Here is a 17,564-nt window from a genome sequence, read left to right as displayed (position 1 = left end):
TCAATCGGGTCAAAGGTCAAGGTCATGGATAGGTCAACATTTTCTTTTTACCATAGCACGGTCCATTTGTATCCAATTGGCATGCAACTAATGCCAACATGTTCATAATTCAATGCCCAATCTTGTGATATGCGAAGGTATGCGCTCTACCGAGTGCCCGTTCTAGTTATTTGTATGTTACGGCCTGTGCGCCCCGAGACGACCGAGAGGCTGTCACACATGTCCATCGAGCACGAGGCCTCTTCGGATATGAAGATCTGAGGAGAGGAAGAGGAACGACCTCCATTGACCCCCCACGCTTCCATCCTGGGTCCGCAGGATCTCTTTGTGCCAGAAATTGTCTCGTTTCTGCCTCCTTTATTATTTCCCGCCACCTGTCTCTCTGTGTCTCGTTTCAGCGGTGAGGTCAGCAACAAACCCTTCGCTCATTATTCGATCAGAATTCCGCATATGCTCACTCAAGCCGGCCATAATCCACACTCAGTCCCCTGTCCTTCTTTTTTATAAATCTTGCCTCGCACTCTCAGACATGTCGTCCCCCCTCCGTCCCCCCGGAGGACCCCTTATATAAAGCGCTGTCTCCTCTCTAGTTGTTACTCTCCTCGTTTCCATCATCAGTCTAACTTCCTTCTCTCTGGCTGCAGGTAGGCCTCTAAGATTTAACGTTTCCTCCTTCTAAAGCGAGGTGTTTCTTCTTGCTGTGACTATTTTAAATATCTGACCATCAAAAAGGCGACCACCATTTTCTATCTGGTACTGTAGTCTCCAGAAACTAGATAGTTGTAAAAAAAAATCATGCACACCATTGGGTTTTATTGCATATTATTGTTTATGGACTGTGATTTTCGAGGCTTTGAAATGCGTTGCTCAAATAACTTTGTTTAAAGCTGCAATCATCAATGTTTTTATGATTAAAAAAGGATAAAATATGAGTAAAGTGAAGAGTGTTTTCCACAGTAATGGAGTAGAGAGTTATCACCGATGCTACGCATCCTCTTTGCACTGCAGAGCTTTTCAGCGTCTTTCAGCTGTTATGATTTTCTGGGTCGCACATTTAATATTTTGAATTCACACTCACTGTGAAGCTACTTTTAGCAACTTAAAACCCGCTGAAGGCTCTACAGGATGCCCAACTGACAGACACACCGTTAGTAACCGATCAGCCTGTAAGCATCACGGAGCATTGATTAGATGAAGAATGATCCAAATGAATGATCTTAACTCACGTCTCTCGAATGTGAAAATGACATCAACGTCGACATATTAAGAGTTGCTAATACTTCTTTGTTTCAGCTGCCAGTAAGTTTGCAAAGACAAAAAAAACATATCGCACTTTAAAAATGTAAATACTGCAATAGTAAATAATACCTGATTTAATCAAAAATGCTTTGACATGTTTGAAATTGACTGGTTAATATTGGAATGTCTGACTGTTCAGTCTAAACATGGTCAGATTCATTTCAACGTCACAGATGAAGCAAATCAATATAAAACAATTCAACATTTGGCATCTTTGGAAACAGGGATTTCCAACGAATTACACTTCAATGCAGTTGGCTGATGATGAAGGTGAATTATTTCTCTGACAGAAGAAGTCCTGATTGTTTCCGTCTGTGTTGGCCAGACACGTTCAACAGGAAAACAATGAGAGGAATTCTTCTCCCAATCCCTCATTTGCCTTTTGTCCACGCACTCGTGTTTGTTCAGATTCTCATGATATCTAAAAACTAACGATGACAGGATCTGAGAGCCGCGGGCGGGCGGTGCTTGATCCGCCGTGTTAATACTCTCAAAGACGGGCGTCTGGGAGGGCTTCACTTGTTCATTGAAAATAGTATTTAGAAACTTGTTATGTTGCTGGTGTGTCTATAATAAACCAACAGTTTGGACTTGTACTGTACACATTTATAATTATGTACCTCCTGTAAGAAGTCCCCCTGGAATACATGTACAAGAGTCTTAATACTGGTATAAAATATTATGAGTACAGATCAAATGATAATGGAGGACTTGGCAGGTGTTAATAGCAACCAGCCGACCAGCTTAATGCCCCATCCCACATTCCCTCTCGCGGATTGGCGAGCGAATACCTCGCTCTCATCCCGGGTAACGGGACACCGCTCCGAGCTAATCGTCCCTCTCACGTCTTCTATTCCTGGATCGTGAGCTTTGCTTTATCTGGATCTTTGAACCAAAGCACCGGCCTGCATCGATCGGGTCACGCAAATATAGAATATCTTGAAATGTGATGCAAATACATGAACTGAAGGTCCAGTATTTTAATTTAATTTGAATCTCAGGAATTCAGATTGTACATTATTTGTGGACACAGTCAAATATTTTATATAACTCAGATTTTGTTTCTTAACTTTTGCTGAGCAATGTCCACTAAATGATCACACGTTGCTTGTATTCTCATTTTCCAACCTGTTGTCGTGCCGATGGCTTCAAAGGCGTCATATAGGGCGACCTGACTGAGCAGATGTTGTAAACACAGCGGCTGAAATAGAGAAGAGACAAAAAGTCCAACACATTGATCCAGAGAAAACATTTACACAGCAATATTTTTAATATATAAAATCCGGCCCATAAGATTCTGGTCATAACAGACCAAATACGTTCATGCATCACAACCTACATCATCTGTTTGCTGCTAATAGGTAATAATAATAATAATACTAATAATAATAATAGGTAACTAGGTAATATCAGATAAATTCATGTTGTTGGCACATTAATTGCACATTGTGTGATTATTTATGATTTATTCTAATGTATTGAACCAACACATTGTCAGATCTACATTCTGAAAAGTCATCAACACCTTTCATATATTGGGTTCATGCTGTTTCTCAAACAGAAGTGATTTCTATACTCAGGGTCGTCTCTGTCGTGTCGTTATGTCTGAGTTTGAAGATCACGGGTGAGTCAATCATACACGTTCATTTATTTCTCATTTATAAACTTTTCTACATTCTTAATACATGAACTTACATTGTCTGATGTATCTGTTTAATTCTTATTTATTTTAGAAGCCATTAAGAGGGTAAGGACATTCACTCCTTCATTAAATAAACAGAAGTTTCATCGTTTCTATATCGACTCAAGTGTGTCTCCTTCTTTCTCCAGAAGAAGATGAAGATGAGGGGGAGGGAGGTGAGGCTGTGTTTCATCCACCTTATAAACAACACATCGAGGTCCCTGACATACACTACCGTTCAAAAGTTTGGGGTCACCCAGACAATTTTGTGTCTTCCATGAAAACTCACTTTTATTTATCAAATGAATTGAACATTTCATAGAAAATATAGTCAAGACATTGACAAGGTTAGAAATAATGATTAATATTTGAAGTATTAATTTTGTTCTTCAAACTTCAAGCTCAAAGGAAGGCCAGTTGTATCGCTTATATCACCAGCATAACTGTTTTCAGCTGTGCTAACATAATTGCACAAGGGTTTTCTAATCAGACATTAGTCTTCTAAGGCGATTAGCAAACACAATGTACCATTAGAACACTGGAGTGATAGTTGATGGAAATGGGCCTCTATACACCTCTGGAGATATTTCATTAGAAACCAGACGTTTCACCAAGAATAGTCATTTACCACATTAACAATGTAGAGAGGGTATTTTTGATTAATGTTATCTTTATTGAAAAAACAGTGCTTTTCTTTGAAAAAGAAAGACATTTCTAAGTGACCCCAAACTTTTGAACGGTCGTGTATATAACAGCAACATGTCGGTGAAAGTGTTCTCTCAGGATCAACATGCAAATAAGTATTTACATGATGTAATCTATCCGGTTCTTGCATATTGTCCCAGGAACGTTGAACTTCAATTCAAATTTCACAGGAAACTCTAAAGTTAAGTTCCCTCTGGCAGGAGACACAGGGCAGTTCACAAGCCTCCATCGTGTTATCAACAGAGGCCATAAACTGTGATGTTCCTATGTTTAACACATCATTGTTTGTCTATTGGTGTTAAACTAATAGGGATTAAATTAATGAATTAAACACTAAATTATTTTCCTCTGCTGTGTCTTCAAAAAAAACCGGATTTCTCTTGGGTTGCTCTTCTGGCTGTCGTGTTGAAGAAGAAGAACGCCCCAAAGACAAATAAGACTGACATGGAAACACGAAACATGGAAACACATCGTCTCATCTGATGACACAAAGAGGTGAACACGCTCAGATTGGACATGTTGACATGCCGCCTGTTCTCTTCCAGGCCGGTCGCACAGCTGGCGGCCCCGAGGATACCTGAGGGGGAGAGGGTTGACTTTGATGTATGTTCCTTCAAGGTTGTTGTTCGTGGAACATTTACACGACTATAGAGCCCGACACAGGCGTTCAGAGACTTGATCTGTGACTCCGCTGCTCCCCCGGCAGGATATCCATCGGAAAAGGATGGAGAAAGATCTTCTGGAGCTGCAGACGCTGATCGATGTCCACTTTGAGGAGAGGCAGAAAGAGGAAGAGGAGCTGGTTGGACTCAAAGACAGGATTGTAACCGCCTGTCCAGTTTGTGTATTCAGATCATTAATGATGAAACTCCAGCCATGTGTGTAAAGTCAGACATGTTTTTTTCCGTCACAGGAGAGTCGCCGGGCGGAAAGAGCCGAGCAGCAGCGCGTGAGGGCTGAAAAAGAGCGGCACAGACAGACACGGATTGCAGTAATTGACCTTCGACGTTGTATTACGCGTGTTGTCCAAAATCCGCTGGGATCACAACATGTTGACCTGACTCCCTTCAGAAGGAGAGGCAGAGGAAAGAGGACGAAGAGGCCAAGAAGAGGGCGGAGGATGAGGCCAAGAAGAAGAAGGTGCTCTCCAACATGGGCGCTCACTTCGGAGGCTTCCTGGCCAAGGTCAGAGGAGTACATTCACAGGCAGGCGTGTCGCCGCGCGGGGTCACGAGTGCACGACTGGTCGGATTCTCCAGCAACGTGACTGTGAGTGGTGTTTGTCCCCGCAGGCCGAGCAGAGGAGAGGCAGAAAGCAAACGGCGAGGGAGATCAAGAGGAAGACTCTGGCAGAAAGACGCAAGCCACTGGCCATCGAGACCCTGCAGGAGGACGGCCTGAGGTCGGTTCAGGGTCATTACAGACTGATGCATTCAAAAAAATATGTTTTAATGTTTGTGTTCATTTAAAATTATCATACATTGCATTTGTCTGAGGGAGAGGAACCACAAGTCCTTCAGCTGCCGTCAGGCTGCACAACACCCGGCAGCAGATCGATGGAGATCCTGGCAAACTCTACACTTTACTTTATTCCCCCCTGTATATTTAGTATCTAGTATTAGTATTTAGTTTTTTAGTATTGTGTTTTATATTTATTTTCATTGATGCTCTGTGATTTCTGAAATTTCCCCACTGTGGGACAAATAAAGGAACATCACATCATATCATATCATATCACATCATATTATATCATATCACATCATATCATATCACATCATATCATATCGTATTATATCATATTATATCATATCATATTATATTATATCATATCACATCATATCATATTATATCATATCATATTATATCATATTATATCATATTATATTATATAATATCATATTATATCATATCATATTATATTATATCACATCATATATTATATCATATCACATCATATCATATTATATCATATTATATCATATCATATTATATTATATTATATCATATCATATTATATTATATTATATCATATTATATCATATCACATCATATCATATTATATCATATTATATCATATCATATTATATTATATCATATTATATCATATCATATTATATTATATTATATCATATTATATCATATCACATCATATCATATTATATCATATCACATTACATCATATCATATCATATCACATTACATCATATCATATCATATCATATTATATCATATCATATAATATTATATCATATCATATCATATTATATCATATTATATCATATCATATTATATTATATTATATCATATTATATCATATTATATCATATCACATTACATCATATCACATCATATCATATCACATTACATCATATCATATCACATCATATCATATTATATCATATTATATTATATTTTTATCATATTATATCATATATCATATCACATCAAACCAAGTCCATGTGGTAGTTTAGTGAGCCTGCACACACACACAGCTGTAAACAATGACCTCTTATTGTCATCTCAACTTGTTGATGCTGCTGTGTTTTAGAGACAGAGCCAAGGAGATGTGGGAGAGTATCTACCAGCTGGAGTCAGAGAAATTTGACCTGACTGAAAAGACGAGGAGGCAGAAGTATGAGGTGAGTCATCGAGGCGGGAAAATACTAAACTGGTGTTTTGAATATATGTATATATATATATACTTTGTAAGTCATTTGTTTTTGTTTTTTTCCCAGATCAACGTCCTCCTGAACAGACTCCAACATGCTCAGAAATTGTAAGTCATCCAGTTCATCCCAGTCTTCCTTGACACAACATCGACTCCGTAAACACACCACAGATGGAGGCGGCACAGGAAATGCCAAAATCACAGCTCTTAATATTTGAAACTTTATTCGTATGGAAATAAAAGATATCCATCTCCAATCAGTCACACCTGCTGGTCACTTCTAGTGCTGACCGTTCAAAATCGACTTTATTTGTGTTCCTGTCTCGACGCAGCAAAAAGGTCCACGGGAAGGGGAAGGTCGGAGGTCGCTGGAAGTGACCTCACGCCGGAGCCACGAAGAAACAAGAAGACAGTTCACTCGTTTCTGAACTCGATGAGAGATGTTTTTTGCGTGGCATTTATTAAAATACATCCGCTTGCAATTGCATCTGTATTCATTAAAATGCACGTATACATGAAATGGATATTTTCAGTCAGTAATTTAATTAAATTATGATTCTTAAAGAATCCAAACGAGGAAAAGTGATTACAGCTACCGCATGAAGACACATTGATGGAGCTACTTATTGGTGAACTTCCTCATGAGGGAAAAATAAACTCTGCATAGGTTATTGAATAAATGACAAAGTGAGGTGAGGCGCTGACACCTGGTTGCGTCGTGACGGTCAAGCTGCAGAATGAATGAACCGCCTTCACTTCCTCTGGGGCATGAAGACAGCATGGACGTCATCGCTCCTCCCATCACGCCACGGCTCGAAGTCGGCCTCCAGAGCCATGCTCGCCACTCTCTCTGCAAAGCCGGCTTCTTGCTCTTTGGTGAGATCCAAAATGTACCTGTCACACACACACACACACACACACACACACACAACTTGAACACATTACAGTTATCATTCCCCTTTTTTCCATCAGTGAACTTTCAGATGAGGTCTATAAATAAATCAGATTCAGAAAAGCACATGCGCTGAATACCAGAGCACGGCGACTGTCCTCTGGGTGAATACAGCGTCACCATGGTAACACACCACGTCACTGTGACAACCCTCACCTGGCCAACTCCACGACGAGCACGGCGTCCGGCGCTGCAATCCGTCTCATCGTCGGGTTCAACTGGTGCACGCAGCTTCAGGGACAAACACACGTGGTCGCATCAGTCGGCGGTCACGACGGCTGAAGGAATCCTTTTGATCGTTCACTCAGAAAAATGATATATTAGAGGTAAAAAACGCTCACCTGGCAGAGAAGTAGACGGTGTTAAAGAAGTGAGAATATTTGAGTTTCTCTGGCAGTTTGTGAAGTGAGTCGGACGGCAGGAACGTCACAGAGATCCCAGTCAGAGGCATCAAGTCTGAAGAGGATTTGAGGACAGTCTCACACACAGGTACTCTCAGTGTGTTCAGCATCAACAGGATTCAGAGGGAAGTGATCAGCTTGAAGACATGATTCACATTTACACTTCTTTCATTGTTTCAAACATGTGCATTAAAACCCACTGGAACTAAGATGTCGGCCACATAATCAGATTGAATGTTTCCCTAAAGTCTGAATATTTCCCCTGTGAGCTTTTATAATTGGGCAAGATATTCGTACCTGCACTGCACTGACACGCATCGAGTGACGACCCGGCCTGCTCGTGTTCACAGCCATTCAATTCAATTCAGTTCAGTTTATTTGTAGAGCCCATTTTCACAAATTAGAAATTTATCTCAGAGTGTTTTACAATCTGTACACATAGACATCCCTGATCTTTGACCTTTGACCTCACATGGGATCAGGAACAACTCCCAAACAACCCTTCAGGGTAAAAGGTCAGAACCCTTGAGGAGAGAACAGAGGAGGATCCCTCTCCAGGATGGACAGGTGTAATAGATGTCATGTGACCAGAAGGAATCATTACACACTAATTAAAACACAGGAACAACACAATGAAGATGACAGAGTGGATGAAGAGTTGGTAGTCGGCATATTCCACCATCCAGACCTCCACCATCCATCATGTTTACCGTTCCACCATTTACCGTTAATGGTGACAGAGTTCCGGTCCACCTCGGGGGACGGCTCCCCCGCCTCTGCCTGAGAGGCGGTGGGACAGCGCCCCCTACTGGACAGGGAGCGGAACAACTCCTGCACGTTTGCAACAGAGATGTCCTGGGCTGTCTGTGGACAGAAACCACAAACATGTTCCTCACTGGGCGGTGAAAGGATGCGGAGACATGACGATGACGTAACGTGTAACCTGTGTCTTTGCGACGGTGTGTTTGACCTTGACGTGAAGGCCATTCTGGGTCTTCAGCAGGCTCTTGTCGTCGGTTTCGATGCCAAAGGAGAGATAAGGACTGGAAACGATATCCCCCCAGTAGCCCGTGTAAAACACTTTCTCCCCTCTCTGTCCACACACACACACACACACACACACACACACACACAGTTCCTTCGTGTCATCTTGTTGCTGCGTTGTGGGGAAGAATTGTGCAGAAAATATCGATAAACACTTACCCGAGAGAACACTCTGGAAGAGAGCAGACTTGGATTGGTCATTTGGTAGACGCCTTCCCTCATTTCGAAGGCCAAACCGCGTTCCCTCCATTGTGTGTATTGTTGTTTGTTGATGACGCCGCACTGCAGAAACAAAAAGAATGTCCATCTTTCAGAGCAACATTTGAGTGTCTAACCTTTGAAAAAAGGGATGTCTGAAGGCAAATTTAGGAAGCTTGTGTAGGAAAAGCACACCAGATATTAAAATACCCCTTTCTCGTGCAGTTTCATTCTGAGGTCCCAGTCGAAGATGCTCTTCTTGGAGTCGTAGCGTGTTCCGAGGTGCTGCCTGACCCGATAATCCCAGGCTTTGGACATTAACCCAGACGAGGACGATGAAGGCCGAGGATGGATCCACGACTTGAATATCCTGGCCAGCTCATCTCGCTCCTTGAACTGAGGAAGAACTCAAAGAGTAGGAAAGTCTAGTTTCACGTGGGTTTGACTGGCAGGCCTCAATGTCTTATTGATCGTATACCTTGAGAAGAGTTGTATTCAGAGCGGGGTGCGTGGCTTCCTCCAGTGTGTCAGTAACAGACACAGTGAGCTGTGACGCCGCACGTCTCAGGGTCTCTTCTGTCTGACTGCGGATCTCACCGTTCCCAAACACCTCCAAGAAAACCTCGGTCTTCTCTGGAAAACCAACAAAAAACACGGCAAAAACATTTTGGATGTAGGACCCAGTTATCTTTATTCACGTCTATGAAGTCAACGCTTCTAGAAAGTCCCACCCACCGTTATTTCCCATGCTTTCCTTGGGCATCAGTGCCAGGTAGAGGAGCAGCAGCTGTCGAGCCACCAGCTCCATGCTGCTTTCTATCAGCCACACCTGCAGAGCACAGGGAAGAAGTGAGAAGGTCAGCGTGTGAAGGTCAGCGTGTGAAGGTCAGCGTGTGAAGGTCAGCGTGTGAAGGTCAGCGTGTGAAGGTCAGCATGTGAAGGTCAGCGTGAGAAGGTCAGCGTGAGAAGGTCAGCGTGTGAAGGTCAGCGTGTGAAGGTCAGAGTGTGAAGGTCAGAGTGTGGTCGGGGGTCGCGTGACGGGGGGAGGGGCTGAGAGGCTCACGTGGAGGCGTTGCTGGTTCTGCAAAACAGAAATGGTCTTCAAAATATGTCGCGGGTCTCCACTGCCAACCAGTAAGACATTGATGTCCTCTTCATGTCTCACAGGGCCTGTGGGGGGCAAGAGAGAGAGAGGGTACCAAACCTCAAAAGTTGGCTTTGAATGCAGGTTCAAATGTGTAGTCTTGTTTACTTATTCTTTATTCAGATATATAAATGATCATGACTCGGCATTTTCCCAATTTTAACTTTAATATTTAGGCTGAGTTCTTTAATGGCTGTTATTACTTGTGTATTTATTTGGCCGTGCTAGCACAAGTATCACAGACATCTCAAAGGCTATCCAGCCTACGTTGATATCTCCTGTGCTATTGGACAACATTATAAAAACATGAGCTAAACCCTTAATTAAATGCATTTGCCCTTATATATAACAATAGGCTATGACTAAGGACTGTATAGTTGACTTTGAGGCTGTAACTTAAATAAACTGGAATGTTCCCATCCACATGTTGATCATGTAACATGGCCCCGGAGTGTTTCATTATTATATTGGATCATTTTGATCGGTGCACTAACATGAAAGCAGAACATTTAGTCCAGGCGAAGATCATTTTGATTAGATGTATAATCACGTGATCACATCCACGCGCACCTGCGCCGCTCACCCAAACTCAGCAGGTCGCGCGCAGGACTGTAGCCCCACCACGTGACGCAGCCGGCGCCCTCAGATACCCGTCCGCCGCTCATCCTGGGACCGAAACACAGACAACGTAACACACCTCCCGTTACTAACATCTTAAAAGATAAGAGGGGCTTCATTGTTCACACGGCGTGTAACTGACTCGCCTCTCCCCTCAGGGTGTTAGTGAGCGGCCACGAGCTGAAAGTTAAAGGAACAACTCACCTCGCAGTCTGAAGGTTCTCAGCGCACCGTCTGAAGGGAACGTTTGAATTCCGTTGCTAAGCAACCGTTTCTAAACGGGTCGGACCAGCGCCCTCTACCGGCGGGACACGGCTGGGTTTGATTCTGAGTTCTGTTGCTAAGCAACCGTTTCTAAACGGGTCGGACCGGCGCCCTCTACCGGCGGGACACGGCTAGGTTTGATAGTGTTGGTTATCCGGGCGAAACGCTGTGTACTCTTTCCTATAATAACATTAATGTATTAACGGCGAGTGAGTAAGAGAGAAAACAAGTCCATTATGGGGTTATTTTAATTTGCAATATCCAAATCATTACAACAAGCCTTCTGGGCTTGTTAGCTCTGCCAGTCTTAAGAACAGAGTGAACCTGAACGCCTCCTTTTGGCATCCACATTTTAATAAGCCCATGCATGAGCATACACACAAGATGCACATTCACATATACAGGTAATACAAATATACAAATACAAAGTCATAATGGTTTACAGTATAATAAGGTAAACAGGGGGAGCTTAGTAACAACCGAATGTTGACTGTAGACACACAGACAGACACACACACACACACACACACACACACACACACACACACACACACACACACATTAAAGTATCTTAAAAGAAACAAGATGGAGAACAGAACTTGAGAACACACCGGACGATATGAGAATAAGTATGATATCGTCATTATTCGATATCCAAACGAGGTCCGACTCTAACGAGGTTTTGCTTTGAGCGCCGCGTCGACTTCTTCCTCGTGCATCAGAACGTGCCACTGGGCGACTGGACGTCTGGGATTGGCTAACATTTCTGACCAATGGCGCAGGCCAACTCCTGTAGCTCCATAACCCATGAAGGTCTTTCCGATGGGGTCATTGCTCCCCAGTTTGTCATAGTCAAACACTGTGATGACCACCTGCACTTTCTGAAAGACAAAAAAAAGACGTAATACCAGATCATTACCGATATTAACAATAATGGTCGGCTAAAATTGTAATTGATAATAGATATTAAGACACATCTCACCTGTATCTGCTCAAAAGGGACTTCAAAACTGAAGCTCTCATTGAAGTAAGGGTTGAGCGTGTTTTTCTTCACGGTCGTCTTTTTCTTCTTAATCCGTTTCCCATTTTGCTGCAGAACAATCTTCACGTACGGATCTGACATCGGAGGAACAGAAGGGGATATAGTTGTGTTTTGTTGAGCTATTTTACTTCCTCATAAAATTGAAATGTGTCGAAGCAAATATCTGAGAGATAATAAAGAGACATAATTACCTGATAATCCACCAACATCCATTTTCTTCAGATTCTTTGCCTCCATGATGTTCACTGTCAGTTTTCCAGCAGTGGGAACATATCGTAAAGAAATGCAGACATCGCCCAGTTTATCTTGCTGAAAGGAAAATATTCTGGATTACCATCACATGCCAGCGAATTCAAAGAGACATCTTTTATGAAACTGCAGATTATCATGACTGTTAATTTGAGATGCATTGAGTATAGTAGTTGGTCAATATAAATACACGCAGCATAGCAACAATACTGATATATATCGTACCTCCTCCTTTTCTCCACTCTCCACATCTCTCCATTGTTGCAACGGCTGGCCCAAATCAACGCTGTTCATGGGAATCTTTATCTCGCCGATGATGTCATGCTTGGAGAATCGGTCAAAGTCAAAAACTTGCAGCATTAAAGTCTTTCCGCCCAACTCTGCATATGGGATCTAGAGAGAGAGAGAAGCTGTGAGTTGAAGCTGGATTGTGGACAACTTTGTTTACGTGGAATCACATTTACAAATGCAGAAACCTACAAGGAGCATAGGGACACAGGAGACGATTAAAACATCCTGCTGGGATATCTCAGGGGGAGGGATACCTTGACAGACGCCGTCCAGGGATGGAAAGATTAAAGACGAGGGGGAAGTAGAGACATTAATCCAAACTTCTGTCTCACAAGAGGGTAAAAAGTGATCCGCCATCAACCACCTGGAACACCAACACAAGCTGCGACGGAGACATAAAGACGAGGGCGAGGGCAAACGAAGCACAGACAACATCCAGTGGACGAGGTCCAGCACACGGCACCTTGAAGATGAAAGTCTCGTTGAAAACGGGACATAAATTCTTGCGCTGAACTTTGGTCTCGTACTTCTTCTTTTTGTCCGGCAACAAAAAGACCTTGACGTAGGGGTCTGAGGTCCCCCCCATGTCCATAGCAGCAAGGTCCTGAGCCTGAAGGATGCCCACGATGAGCTGAGGAGGAAAGACAACCGGTGTCAGAGGTCATGAACTAAGTGTATAGATTTCTTCCTGGTAGGTATTTGTAGAGTTTATTCTAATCATTAATGTGAATAAACTGGTTTTTTGTGATCACATTTTGTATTGGTTTTTGAGATATGCACATGCAAAGAAAAATACGTACACATTGTACGTACACAATGGTACAAAAACATAAAAATAACAAAAATAAATATATATATAGATACGGGTATACATGCAAAAACCTGCATATATATTGACATATATATGCAAATACTTGCATACCCTAGTACATACACACACACATACATCATGTAAATGTACCCCCCTCCCACTGTTGGCGACGCCCACCCCCCACCCCCCTCATACATCTCCAGCTATGACAAAAGGGAATGTATTATATTATGTTACAGTTATATTACAATGATATATATTTTTGAATGTTGCTTAAAGCCGTGGATGTGAATGAACTGTTGATGATTTTGTTTTCACACCTGGGCATCTGTGAAGCTGTAGTCCAACGAGAACTCCAGCCGCCCCAACTTTTCCTGTTCTTTCTCTTCTTGCTCTCCTTCCTTCTTCACCTCTCCGTCCTGCCAGATGATCAAAGGTGCGTCGGTTATTCATCCTGAAGATCTAAGATGATACGATAATGTGTTACTGGATACAACATACCTTCTCTCCAGCATCTCCTTCACCGTCCTTTTCCTTCTTGCGGCGACCGGTCTTCCGCTCCCTCACTTTCTTTGGCTTTTTCTTTTTCCCGAAGCATTTCTTGAAAAGACAGAAGACGAAGCATGCCACCAAAACCAGGACCACCACGACAATGGCGGCCACTGCCCACGCGGGAACTGCAAAATAAAAACAAGGCGAATTCACTCATCAGTATGCAAAATGAAATGGGAGTATGCTTGTTATGGCAGCATGTAGATGTTATGTTCAAATATAATAACAGAATGGGAAGAAAGAAAACGACCCCCGAAAAAAGAAACAGAAGAAACAAGAAGCATTAATCGAAAACTGATTTTTCAGTAGACTTTTAAACACCACCCTCTCTATCGTCAAAGTCTCACGCATCAGGATTGTCCAGAGGATTTAAATGTTACACATCTTCAGATTACATAAAAGAAAAATCCACTTGCATGAATCGGTTTACTGAGACAATCTAAATCAGCTTGAACAATATCGTTGAACATAAACTCCTTTTCAAAAGCTTGGAAACATAACGCACACTATCATGATATCTGTGATATGTTGAAACAAAAAGATTTATTTTGGAGGGTTCTTTGCAGCATTTCTTAGCCGTACTTTTTTTTTCAAGCACTTGTTTTCTGGGGACGGTTTTAAAGAGCATGCATGTTGTCAGCAACACCCTGTCCGCAATCTGATAATCACACACGCTGAGCTGGGAGCGGCCCTGGAGTTCATCATTATGGGCTTCACTCATAGCAGCGCGGCAGTAGTGGTTCATTTAATGGAACAACAATGATTGTACTCTTTTGCCACATTTCTTATGGATATGAACGTCACACACAGTTAGTATAATGACCACGAAAACAAGCTCAAACTCCTATGAGTCATTCGTTCAACACTGGTCAATAGGATATGTAATATTATGTATCATAAAGTACATCGGGGGCGGCTGTAGCTCAGTGGGGTCGACCTGCAACCCCAAGGTCGTCGGTTCGATCCCCGCTCTCCCCATTAGTTGCAAGTGGAAGTGTCCATGAGCAAGGCACTGAACCTCCTACTTAATGACTGAGGAGGGGTTAAATGCAGAGAATGCATGTCGTTGCCTGTGTACCTGAACTCTGTGCAATGACAATAGATTGAATCCAATCGATGGATTTCTATCCAACGATAACAAAATAGGATGTCAAATATAAGTACTCAAGTGGGGAAATTTAAATTCTAGAAGCGGCTTACTCGGCAGATGCCCAAGTTCATTCATGAACTTCTCCTTGATGTGTTTGTAGTCGTGTCCGGGGTGGTGCTCCGTCTGGGAATGCTCACGGCTCTCCGTCTGGGAATGCTCACGGCTCTCCGTCTGGGAATGCTCACGGCTCTCCGTCTGGGAATGCTCACGGTTCTCCGTCTGGGAATGCTCACGGCTCTCCGTCTGGGAATGCTCACGGCTCTCCGTCTGGGAATGCTCACGGCTCTCCGTCTGGGAATGCTCACGGCTCTCCGTCTGGGATTGCTCGCGGTGAGCTGGCTCGGTGGTTTCCTCCTGCTCCGGTTCAGTCGGCTCCGCGGCCCTCCGGGCCCGGACCCCCGCGCTGCCCGACCTCATGGCAGCTGTCAGAACAGGAGAAGCGGTGCAGTTACTGTTGGTTTGTTATATTCTGTCATATTGGCTCCTGCAGTGAGAGATAACACGACTATGTGTGTGCGTTATGTAATCCGTGTCCATGTGTTGCTGTACAGGTTAAAAGCGTCGGCCGTCTTTAAGCCAGATGCTCAACATGGCTGACCCACATCCCTGTTACTCTCATCCTCTTTGCCATCTCTCTATTGCTGTCCCTCCCCTGTTCGTCCCATCCCTAGTTTTCTCTCATCACTGTCTATGCATGTAAAAGGATTAAACTGTGGCACTACAGTTTTAATCCAAAATCCCTCCTCAAAGCTTAAATGAACATGGGTTGGTCTCCTGCCTCAATATTCCTCCCATGAAGTTTTCTGAGAAGCATTTTTTAAAGGATGTCCAGTATATTTCATGGATTTTTGTCTTTCATGTTTATTTATCCACATATACTTGTATATTTATAATTATATAATATATACATTATATAATTAAAACAATAATTACATCCATCCATCCATTATCAATACCGCTTACAATAATTACATATTCAATTATAATATTAGATGAAAAAATATATTAAATTAGAAATAAATAATTAGAAATATAATGTACATAGAAAGTAACATTTTGTTGGAATCATATAACTTTCTTAAATTAATTCTTCAAATGTTTCTACTAAAAATGACTGAAATGAAAAAAACTAAAGACATCTATTCACATTTATAGGTATTTCCTATCAGCCATGTATAAGGGGTGATGGTTTATTTCAGATTTATCGGACACTATCGGCAAATCATTCACATAAAAACAGTCAAGAGGGGCGCCACGCAGTGCAGTGGGTATGTTCAAATTTATTTTATCATTAAAAAAAGAATACTAGCTTTTTCTCACCAGTTGTGTTGACATGTAGTGCTCTAAATCAAAAAAGAAATGTTTGAAATGCATATTCATCTCACCTGCTGATGGCCCTTTAATTCCCTCTCTCCCGACAGCTTCTGGACAACCTTTGGTTCAAAGTGTATTTCTTTCTTTCTCCCCTCTGGCCCGGCTGACTGACTGACAGGCTCCCTGCAACCCTTTCTATCAAAGCCCAAGAGCTGTCAAATCACTAGAGCAGCGTTGGGATTTAATCCCCCCGTCCCCTCCTCCCGATATCAGAATGCCGACCACACATCTGTTGCTGCATGTCTGTGGACAAAGATGTACGGAGAGCGACCGTCACCTTCTTGTGTATCACCACTCCACTGTTACCGATTTCACACATTTTTTATTTTAAATTTATTTAACCAGGAAATGCCTCATTGAGATTAAAAATCTCCTTTACAAGAGTGTCCTGGCCAAGACAGTAGCAATAGCACGTCACACAAAGTTTCAGACAATATAACATAAAACAGTGACAGACAATATAAAAAACAAAATCACAGCATGAAATAAAACCAAAACCAAGACTCAAGTCAACACAACCCAGCTTAAAATACAGTATAACACAGTACAAACAAACACTCAATTACAGGACAAACAGGTAAACGCTTGTGCTGCCATAAATGTTGAACCATGTACGGCTTCCTCTTGTTGAGGGGAAAGTGACTGATGAAACACGGCAGTGGTGGATGTGATCATGCATTGGATTGAAGAGGCTGTGGCACATCCAGCCCTCCACTAATCCCCTCAGCATTGCTGTCCTCGCAGTGCATCGTCCAATACGCCAACAACGTTCACTGAGAGTGGATATTCCACCCTCCCCATCCCTTGGCTTACCATTAAACCGTATGCAACACGTGGCCGTACTTAGAGCACGGCGGACAGTAATCCCTCCACTTGTTTGCGCTGCTACATCTGGAGATTTCAGAGGCTCCAACCCAACAAGCAACAGCTTCCTCTTATAGATGACGAGCTGAACCGCAAAGGGAAACAACACGGAACAAGAACACCAACATGGCAACACAAACGTGATCTGGTTATTGTGAGGCGGACACTTGTTTGCATTCTATTAATGCTAAAGTCTGTGAAGAAAAGTGTCTTATCAACACATGGCTTTACATATTTTTTTTTATAAAAGAGAGCTA

The 17,564-nt window shown here is 42.5% G+C and overlaps 3 protein-coding genes across 3 annotated transcripts; 1 reads left to right on the top strand and 2 right to left on the bottom strand.

Moving 5' to 3' along the window:
• The first annotated feature begins 4,230 nt into the window (after positions 1–4,230).
• LOC130203928 (troponin T, slow skeletal muscle-like) lies at positions 4,231–6,768 on the top strand. Its single transcript, XM_056430389.1, has 8 exons — positions 4,231–4,303; positions 4,392–4,508; positions 4,599–4,676; positions 4,757–4,870; positions 4,978–5,087; positions 6,234–6,324; positions 6,421–6,461; positions 6,686–6,768. The coding sequence occupies exons 2-8, from the start codon at positions 4,410–4,412 to the stop codon at positions 6,729–6,731; spliced, it is 579 nt and encodes a 192-aa protein (XP_056286364.1). The 5' UTR covers positions 4,231–4,303; positions 4,392–4,409; the 3' UTR covers positions 6,732–6,768.
• A 61-nt stretch (positions 6,769–6,829) lies between these two features.
• Positions 6,830–10,757, bottom strand: LOC130203927 (dynein axonemal assembly factor 3-like). Its single transcript, XM_056430388.1, has 11 exons — positions 10,676–10,757; positions 10,012–10,118; positions 9,684–9,777; positions 9,427–9,581; positions 9,159–9,344; positions 8,910–9,032; positions 8,677–8,799; positions 8,432–8,570; positions 7,647–7,761; positions 7,462–7,536; positions 6,830–7,247 (listed from the first exon to the last, which is right to left on the bottom strand). The coding sequence occupies exons 1-11, from the start codon at positions 10,755–10,757 to the stop codon at positions 7,106–7,108; spliced, it is 1,341 nt and encodes a 446-aa protein (XP_056286363.1). The 3' UTR covers positions 6,830–7,105.
• A 447-nt stretch (positions 10,758–11,204) lies between these two features.
• Positions 11,205–16,560, bottom strand: syt5b (synaptotagmin Vb). Its single transcript, XM_056430387.1, has 9 exons — positions 16,455–16,560; positions 15,120–15,491; positions 13,869–14,044; positions 13,688–13,786; positions 13,020–13,187; positions 12,491–12,658; positions 12,208–12,325; positions 11,957–12,090; positions 11,205–11,855 (listed from the first exon to the last, which is right to left on the bottom strand). The coding sequence occupies exons 2-9, from the start codon at positions 15,484–15,486 to the stop codon at positions 11,646–11,648; spliced, it is 1,440 nt and encodes a 479-aa protein (XP_056286362.1). The 5' UTR covers positions 15,487–15,491; positions 16,455–16,560; the 3' UTR covers positions 11,205–11,645.
• Positions 16,561–17,564: the final 1,004 nt, after the last annotated feature.

The sequence above is a fragment of the Pseudoliparis swirei genome, chromosome 13 (assembly GCF_029220125.1).
Source record: "Pseudoliparis swirei isolate HS2019 ecotype Mariana Trench chromosome 13, NWPU_hadal_v1, whole genome shotgun sequence".
Classification (NCBI taxonomy): domain Eukaryota; kingdom Metazoa; phylum Chordata; class Actinopteri; order Perciformes; family Liparidae; genus Pseudoliparis; species Pseudoliparis swirei.
Note: the sequence above shows the minus strand (reverse complement) of the source record. Positions and strands in the feature narration are given on the sequence as shown.

Excerpts from the sequence above, each read along its gene's own strand:
- syt5b (XM_056430387.1), bottom strand. The coding sequence starts at position 15,486 with ATGAGGTCGGGCAGCGCGGGGGTCCGGGCCCGGAGGGCCGCGGAGCCG. Across the intron at positions 12,659-13,019 it reads ACGAGACTTTCATCTTCAAG|ATCCCATATGCAGAGTTGGG; the intron begins GTGCCGTGTGCT and ends CTCTCTCTCTAG. Across the intron at positions 12,091-12,207 it reads GGATGTTGGTGGATTATCAG|ATCCGTACGTGAAGATTGTT; the intron begins GTAATTATGTCT and ends CTCCGATGTCAG.
- LOC130203927 (XM_056430388.1), bottom strand. The coding sequence starts at position 10,757 with ATGAGCGGCGGACGGGTATCTGAGGGCGCCGGCTGCGTCACGTGGTGG. Across the intron at positions 9,345-9,426 it reads TGAATACAACTCTTCTCAAG|TTCAAGGAGCGAGATGAGCT; the intron begins GTATACGATCAA and ends GTTCTTCCTCAG. Across the intron at positions 8,571-8,676 it reads AGAATGGCCTTCACGTCAAG|ACAGCCCAGGACATCTCTGT; the intron begins GTCAAACACACC and ends TTCTGTCCACAG.
- LOC130203928 (XM_056430389.1), top strand. The coding sequence starts at position 4,410 with ATGGAGAAAGATCTTCTGGAGCTGCAGACGCTGATCGATGTCCACTTT. Across the intron at positions 4,871-4,977 it reads TCGGAGGCTTCCTGGCCAAG|GCCGAGCAGAGGAGAGGCAG; the intron begins GTCAGAGGAGTA and ends TTGTCCCCGCAG. Across the intron at positions 6,325-6,420 it reads CGAGGAGGCAGAAGTATGAG|ATCAACGTCCTCCTGAACAG; the intron begins GTGAGTCATCGA and ends TTTTTTTCCCAG.